General features: G+C 45.1%; 1 protein-coding gene across 1 annotated transcript; it reads right to left on the reverse strand.

The window, feature by feature from the left end:
* Window positions 1-3,594: 3,594 nt before the first annotated feature.
* On the reverse strand, window positions 3,595-5,311 carry RPRM (reprimo, TP53 dependent G2 arrest mediator homolog). Its single transcript, XM_038422094.2, has one exon. The coding sequence runs from the start codon at window positions 4,704-4,706 to the stop codon at window positions 4,377-4,379; it is 330 nt and encodes a 109-aa protein (XP_038278022.1). The 5' UTR covers window positions 4,707-5,311; the 3' UTR covers window positions 3,595-4,376.
* Window positions 5,312-8,620: the final 3,309 nt, after the last annotated feature.

Raw genomic sequence — 8,620 nt, forward strand, 5'->3', positions numbered from 1 at the left:
AAAAAACAAGTGAGACACAAGAGAAATGTGCCGTTAGTTGATAGGGAGGAAGGGAACATAATGGAATTTGTATAGGTTTTCTAAGGGCTATGTTTTACCACAGACCTGAAGGATTTACATACATAAGGAATCTATTTTCTGTTCTATCTTGTTTTGCACACTTGAAGCAAATGTAAAGAATAAAGCCAAATTCCTCTCCGTTACTTCTGTACAACTGCATTGACTTTACCCTTCTTTTAAACAAAGCAAAGTAGATATAGGTATATCTCAAATTCAGGGGATTGGCAAATAATCTGAATATGGAGTGGAATGAAATTCCAATTCTCCAGCACACTCCTGTAATTGTGTGAATTCTTTGGCATTGTGCTCTGTGAAACAGCTGAAAACAGGCACCTGGATTGAAGTTCTAGGATGAAATCCTTGGCTCCATTAAAGTCACTGAACATCAATGGGACCAGTATTTTTTATGTATAATAGAAAATTTCCTTCCAGGACCTTTATTATGGTGTCAATTTTATATTTTGTTTCACCAAGTGCTAAGAGTTCTTTCTTTCTCCAAGAGCTTCATATACTGGAAAATGAAAGGGCGCAAGATTAACCTGGAGTTTGGGTGTTAAAGTACTTTGCTGCTATTAAAGCAACAAGACAGAAAGTGTGTGTGCACTGTTGAGATAATCTTATAACTGAATTGTTGCAAAACTTTTCTGAAATCTTAAACCAATTTTATTGTCAAATAAGTTAGCATTCCATAAAACATTAGCCATATGCAGTTAAGCAAGGTAAGTATTGGGGAAATAAATCATCTATATAGTGCTGATATTATTATATCATGTGGTATTGTAACTAGTTACTTTGCCATAACCCATAGTATTTTCTTATAGGTGTGTTCTATGAGTTCACCTGTTGTTGCTTGTTTGAAATCACAAAGGGGTACCTTCATGAATTAGATATTTGTAAATGCTCTCCTAAAACCTCCACTAGACTGAGGTGTAAAATGATCTAAAGAAGCTACCTTCTTCACATAGCTGACTGCCCATCAGTCTCAAGTGCTGCTGGTGCCCAAGTGTGTTTAGCAATGTCTAGAAGATAAGTGTGAGTTGGGAAGTAAACAATTTCCTCCATAGTAGAAGAATGGAGGTGATTGTAGTTATCAGAATCTCGGCATATATTAGTTTGGGGGACAATTATTTGTGTCTGGTTCAGAGACCCATTTCCCCTCGGTTTCCTTTTCCTTCTGTCTGGCCATTGATACTCAAGAAACATAGACAATAGTGGGATATTCTGGGCATTTATAATATGCAAAGTCCTCATGGCTTCTCTGGGTTTCTGCCCCAGAAAGGGGTAGGTGACAGCTGGGATTAATACTAGGGAAGAATTTAGGCAAGAAACTTTTGAACAAAAAATTCTTTCAAACACAATTTCTGAATTGAAATGAATGGTCATTATAAGGAGCTTAAAAAGAAATCATGTACCAGTCACAAACATTTTGTTAGGGCTGGGGGCTTATTCTTTATAAGAGATCCATTAGTTAGGCTGGAGCCGGGTTTCTGGTATTCTGTCCAATTGATCAGTAAATCGCCTAGTGCTGCTGTTTTGTTTTGTTTTGTTATGAGAATAGGTCTTTCACCCTTTAGATTTCCAATGGTGGAAATGTTGTGGCTTCTGGAAGAGATTAGTCAAAAGTATGTTACTCTTCAAGTGTTTATGCATCATAAACACAGTTGAATGGGGCCAAATCCCAAATGTTTCATGAATATACTGTACCATTTGCAACTTAGTTTATTAGCAACACTGTCTATATGTGATGGTTCAAATGACTAAACTTTATACATATGGAGTTATTGCTCCTGTCAGCCTACTGCATTGCCAGCTAAAAAAAAAGAAAGGTGAATTAAGGAAAAGATTGAGTTTGGCAAGAACTTCAGTCACATGTCTCATCTGAAAGATGTCTCAATAACATGACTTTCCTTTGATTCAATAACAAATTCCACAGCACATTTATTCCAGAGGAAGCAGGGAGATCTGTTCCTTGTCTTTCCTTTAAATGCAGTGAATGAATGAGTGCATGGTTGAGCTGTAGGGAATTTTCTGCTTGTCTCAGTAGTTTGAGTTGAACTGTGTAAATTCTGTTTCTTGCTTAATTTTTTATCAGTATATTATTCATAGTGGAACTATAGTCTCAGAACCTGCTCAATTTCACCCTCTGTTAACTTGATTGTGCATTTTGTATTTAATAAATCTTACCTTGATTAACTGAAGCAGGAACATTTTAATAATTTGATTGATACAAAAGACCTGGTCAGATAGGATGTCTTTTTGATGAGCCTTTTATGGATCAAGCAACATTTTAAAGACTTTTTTAAAGAAAAGTCTAAGAAAAAATTAAAATGGTCTGCTTGCATATTAGAATTTAAAATTACAGTTAAAGTCTTGCTTAAATATTTTGTATGTCAGTGACAGAGACACTTGCCTTTCAGTCAGGTTGCTGAACTCTTTTTGCATGCCTTTAATCAGTGACAGTATTTATGCCAGTTTTACTTCTAGAGCAAATGCAGATGTATTGATTTACCACTAGCAACTAGTCCAAGCCCTTAGGGATTTGATAAACCGGCATGCAAAACTCCACATAGAAAGATGTTCCCATATCCATTTAAAAGAAATAAATACACTAAAGACTCAAAACCTTTCAGTGTGTAATTTTTATGCTAAAGGAATGTGACCACAATGATGCACTTTTCAGTCAGGATTTTATCTCATTTTTTGAAAGTATTCTGGGGAAAAACACACACACACAGAGTACAACAAGCCCTAAAATCGGGCTATAGTAGGGATCAAAGGCTAGAACCAATGTGTCAAGAACCAAGCCACATTTCTGGCTCTTGGCACGACTCCAGCATTTAGAAGCTGTTGTAAGTGCTGGTCTTACTTTTAGATTGTATACTAGTTTTCGGCACACAAATCCTTCATCGCCCTTATTTGCCATTATTACTAAACAGGATTTTTTTAAAAAAAACCTGAAGATTCCTGAGTTGCAAAGAGGAGGTATTGGACATGTTGTATATTGCAGGCTAAATCGACTTGCCACGGACATCGATTCGGTCGATACTTTTTTCATCAAAGTCCCCTTTCTAAAAATAATTAGCGTAGTGATGACCACTGGCAGATCACTTTTTATGAGCTGCGTAACACGTTTTCCAAGGTGGATCACACCGTGGCAGAAGCGTATCCTTTCTCCCAGCTCCTTCCTAACACCTGAGGACAAGCCTTAAAATTACATTTGATTGAAACTGACCTCCGTTTTGTTGAATTCCTTTAACTCCACTGAGCTCATAAACTGTTGAAAACTAAATATAATCGCAAAGGAAATGGCGTTTCCTCGAGATCACTGCGGTGTTACAATAGTAGAATTTCTGGGGTTTTCTAAACTGTCTTATCCCCTTTCCCCTGTCTCGATCCTCTAGAACCCTTTTTTTCTGCTGAGTAGCGGAGAGCAAGCAAAGTACACAGACCAGATGCCGTATCCTTCCTGCAGACCCCTTCAGCTAACTTTGTAGTTGTTTGTGGAAGCGGAAACGGACGACGGAGACCCCCGAGTCGAAAAGTTTAAGATGTATTTATTAAAGCAAATGAAATCAGAAAAAAACAAAAAAAACGAAAACCCAAACAAACCAAACCCCACGAAAAACACCACACCACGCCAGTTCCCGCCCGAGCGCTTTTCGCTGTGTAAACCGTGCAATTCATAGAGAAGAAGCGAGGGCTCAGCCTTCAGGGTCGCCGGCTCCTGCAGCCGCCAGAGTGACCTGGAGCCTGGCTACGAAAAGAGCGACAGTAGAAAGCCAACTTCGAGACGTTCACAGGGCGGGGGCTAGTGGCGTTTCTTTAGAGGCACCGAACTGCCAACCCGCCTCCCAGCGGGCCAGCGTCCTGGCTGCTATCAAACGGATAAAACACCGTGGAAGGAAAATCTCTGAAACAGGAATTAACAATTGACAATCAGCGTTTCCTTACCAACCCCCCAGCTCCCCCCCCCCCCGTTTTTAAACCAGGCAGCAAAGTGCATTATAATCCCTATATACAAGGCGCTGCAGGAGGCTCAGCTCTGGCCGTGTAACACACAGAAGAGAAAGACGCGTCCTGGCTCCTTGCGGGGGCTGTGTCCGCCTCGCCCCGCCAGCCATCTCAGGAGCCGCGCGGGGGGGGGGGGGGACCCCGGGGCTTGCATCCGAGCGTCCCCGGGCAGCCAGCGGTGGCAGAGCCCCCAAGCCAGCAGCGGGGCCCGAGGCGCCTCCGCTCCCCTTCCCGGGGGTGGGGCTGGCCCGCGCGGGAAGTGCCCCCTGTTTCCTGGCCGGCTCCCGGGGGGGAGGCACCTGCTGTCAGTAGGGCCCGACCACCACCGCCTCCGCCTCTTTGGACGGTCTCCGGTCCTTCACCAAGAAGTTGATCATCCCCTCGGACTTGATGAGCAGGTTGCAGCCCAGGAAGAAGATGCCGAAGACCACGGTGAGCGAGAGGACGCACATGACCGCGATCTGCACCACCCGCATGATGTAGAGGCTCCTCTCGTCCGGGCCGCTCGCCACCAAGCCGTTGTCGGTCACCACCGAGGCCTGGGTGCAGCAGCCCAGGGCCCGCTCCAGGGCGTCACTGCTGTTGGCGAGGAAGAGCCCCGCCGCCGCGCTCTGGTTGCCCAGCGAGGCGTTCATGGCCGGCCGGGCGGGAGCCGAGCGGAACAGGTGGCCCCGAAGACCAGCCCGGCGCGCCTCATGCAGCCTCGGCGGCGCAGCAGGGAGGGAGCGGCTGGCGGGGGGGTGCGGGGCGAGCTCCAGGCAGCGGCCGCTCCGGGCGAGGTCTGCGCGTCCCCCCCGCCGAGCTCGCAGGAGCCGCCGCCGCTGGGCTGGGGCTGGGGCTGAGCGAACTTCTCTGCCCGGGAAGCCGCTGGCCGGGGGAGGCGTCCGCTGCTCCTGCTGCCGGCCGCTCCGCGGGGAGAGCGCCCCTGCCCGGCTGCGGCGGGCCGCTGCTGCCGGAGCCTCAACAGCCTCCGGGCGCTCGCCTTGTCATCTGACGGCTCGGAGATCGGCTTTTTTGTACAGGGCGGGCGGGCTCCCAGCGGGGGGATGTGACGGGCCATGAGCACTCGGCTGCCGCACTGCCTCCCACACAGCCGGGAAGTTGGCTAGAGAAGCAAGACGCCACCCCTCTCCCTCCAAAGCCAGCACCCCCTGCTCGCCCTGGCGCACAGCGACTCCACAAGCGCTACGCTGGCCCCTGGCCCCTGCTGGGCCGAGCTCACTTTTGGTCGCATCACACCTGGCATTGCCACACTCCTCCTTTGCTTTGTGCGGATACAGACCGACAGGGCTGCTACTCTGGAAGCTGTCTACATTTAGTGCAGCTGCCGCTAAGAGCGGTGATACTTCGTTTCTGTTTCCACGGTGTAATTTCTGAGTGCGCGGCCAACATTGGTCAGGTGCGGGGGAAATCTGATTGCTAGATCCAACCTTTTGTGCTACAGTTGCACAGGGACACAAGCTCTGGATTTACAGGGTGCAGCATGAGTGGGTGAACATCTTCTTCTCTATTTAAGCAGTGGCTCTATTGGCTGATGAGACACAAACAAACAAACAAACCCTGGCAGGACCTAGCTTTTTGCAGCACCTTTGTCCTGGGATGCACTGATGGCAATATTGGGGAGTTGGGTGTAAGATGGGCATCTACAATTCCTCTCTATTTATGCAAGAGATTTAGGAGGGTTGCGGCCAAAAGTTGGCTGGATCCATCAGGATGCACAAGCCAGATCAGAGGGTTTGCTGTGCTCTTGTGTTGAGATGCATCTTGATCTGGATTATATTATCACAATAGGAGTGTCTACATATGTGCTTTATTTACATGGATCCAAATGTCAGATGGAGTTTTTGCTGTGTTGTGATACCAGCCTGCATGATCACATAGGGTTTTTTGGGTGCAGTAGAATGACTAGATATGTGCATTATTTTGGCAGTTTAATTTGTGGGCTTGGGTATAAAATCAGCCAGATCTTTTAACCATACTCATTTATTAGCTGAAAATGCAGGTGCCATATGGCTGCTTGTTTCTGCAGTAGCCACCTGTCTCCCTTTGCTCCACTCAGCTGCTTCTAAACAGCAAAGTGCTAAGGTCCCATGAAAGTATCCATAGTTAGAAATCTTTGGAAATATTTTTGTTGCACAAAAGTATAAGCACATTGCAGGCTGCTGGCAGTTGATTCTCCTGAAATAAGAACATAAAAATGGCCATACTGGGTCCATCCAGCCCAGTATCCTGTCTACTGACAGTGGCCAGTGTCAGGTGCCCCAGAGGGAGTGAACCTAGCAGTTTATGATCAAGTGATCTTTCTCCTGCCATCCGTCTCCACCCTCTGACAAACAGAGGCTAGGGACACCATTCCTTATCCACCCTGGTTAATAGCCATTAATGGACTTAACCTCCACAAATTTATCTAGTTTTCTTTTAAACCCTGTTATAGTCCTAGCCTTCACAACCTCCTCAGGCAAGGTGTTCCACAGATTGACTGTGCGCTGTGTGAAGAAGAACTTTCTTTTATTTAAACCTGCTGTCCACTAATTTCATTCAGTGGCCCCTAGTTCTTATATTATGGGAACAAGTAAATAACTTTTCCTTATTCACTTTCTCCACACCACTCATGATTTTATATACCTCTATCATATCCCCCCTTAGCCTCCTCTTTTCCAAGCTGAAAAGTCCTAGCCTCTTTAATCTCTCCTCATATGGGACCCATTCCAACCCCCTAATCATTTTAGTTGCCCTTCTCTGAACCTTTTCTGATGCTAGTAATCTTTTTTGAGATGAGGAGACCACATCTGTATGCTGTATTCAAGATGTGGGCATACCATGGATTTATATAAGGGCAATAAGATTATTTTTATTCTCTGTCCCTTTTTTAATGATTCCTAACATCCCGTTTGCTTTTTTGACTGCCGCTGCACACTGCGTGGATGTCTTAAGAGAACTATCCATGATGACTCAAAGATCTCTTTCCTGATTAGTTGTAGTGAAATTAGCCCCCATCATATTATATGTGTAGTTGGGGTTATTTTTTCCAATGTGCTTTACTTTACATTTATCCACATGAAATTTTATTTGCCATTTGTTGCCCAATCACTTAGTTTTGTGAGATCTTTTTGAAGTTCTTCACAGTCTGCTTTGGTCTTAACTATCTTGAGCAGTTTCGTATCATCTGCAAATTTTGCACCTCACTGTTTACCCCTTCCTCCAGATCATTTATGAACAAGTTGGATAGGATTGGTCTTAGGACTGACCCTTGCGGAACACCATTAGTTACCCCTCTCCATTCTCCAAACCCTAAAGAGCAGCTAAATAGTTTAGCAAGATGCTATGCATCATCACTTATGGTGCCATTAGAGATGTAGGCCTAATTCTATATTCCTCTTCCCTGCTTTCTTGAGAACTGTGTATTTGGGAGTCAGAGATCTGAACCATTTCACATTATACTCCATGTGGATTTGACCAAAAAATTGACCTTATGTCAGTCTGAATGAATGAATTATGTCAAGCTAAACTGAACAGATTGTCTTTTACGTCTTACTTCCCCAGTAAAGGGGGGGCGGGTGATAATAAGGAATTGCATCACCAAACACACCAGTATATAAACAGAATCTATTTGTCATGAAAAAATCCAGCAAATGTAGAATGACCAGGCTGAATTAAATACTTTCTGTCTTGTACAACATGGGCTAGCCCCAGGACAACACCCTGGGTGCTCTGGAAATCTTCTATGCCTCAAGGAGGAGAGAATCTGCTGTCACACTTGTGTGCAGCCTGCCTTTTGGATCTGCAGTGATGTTTCCCAACTCCGGGAATAAGATAGGGATGGAGAATGGCAATTCCTGCTTGTGTCAAGCATGCTACCAGGGTTATTGTTGCCTGTTGCCTTACATGAGAAACAGTGAGCCTGATAAATGGAGGGACGGCAAATAGATCCACGACAATCAAGACAACAGGAATGCGTCCATTGCTAGAGCCTATCGGGTCCGTCTCTAGCTGTACAATGCATCCAACTGGCTGAAAAGTTGGGTTGCAAGAAGTTCACTCCCAAGGGTCCCAAATACCAGGGACCCTTAGTTTTGCATATGTTTGCATATTTTCTTGCTGTAGATCCAGTATCCAATAATGTGATTGATTTACTGTCAGCTGCTGTAATTTTCAACCCTGCAGTCTCCTCTGCCTAAATTGAAATTTAGTTCTTGAAACAGCTACCAGAATCTACTTGTTAGGGCTGTCCGCTATTGAGAGTAAGTACTCGCTGTGTAATTGATATACAGAATGGTTGGTATGTTGTCTGTGCAAGAGTTATACAATCAAGTGGCCTGTCTTTGAAATTGTGAATAAGTCTACAAGGAGTTCCAGGCAATTGAAATAGAGGGATGACTACTTCTGAGCCTCCTTGTGGCTAGTTTCCTGCAGTGCAATCCCTAGTTGATAAGCTAACATCAGACTATCACTAAGTGCCAAAAGAACCTAAATATAAACCCCTTCCTCATTCCAGGCCCGCATTGGCCCTTCCCCTAGGCAGAGTTTGCTGGTGTTCCAAAGTCTTTCC

This window comes from Dermochelys coriacea, chromosome 11 (assembly GCF_009764565.3).
Source record: "Dermochelys coriacea isolate rDerCor1 chromosome 11, rDerCor1.pri.v4, whole genome shotgun sequence".
Taxonomy (NCBI): Eukaryota; Metazoa; Chordata; order Testudines; family Dermochelyidae; genus Dermochelys; species Dermochelys coriacea.

Excerpts from the sequence above, each read along its gene's own strand:
- RPRM (XM_038422094.2), bottom strand. The coding sequence starts at position 4,706 with ATGAACGCCTCGCTGGGCAACCAGAGCGCGGCGGCGGGGCTCTTCCTC.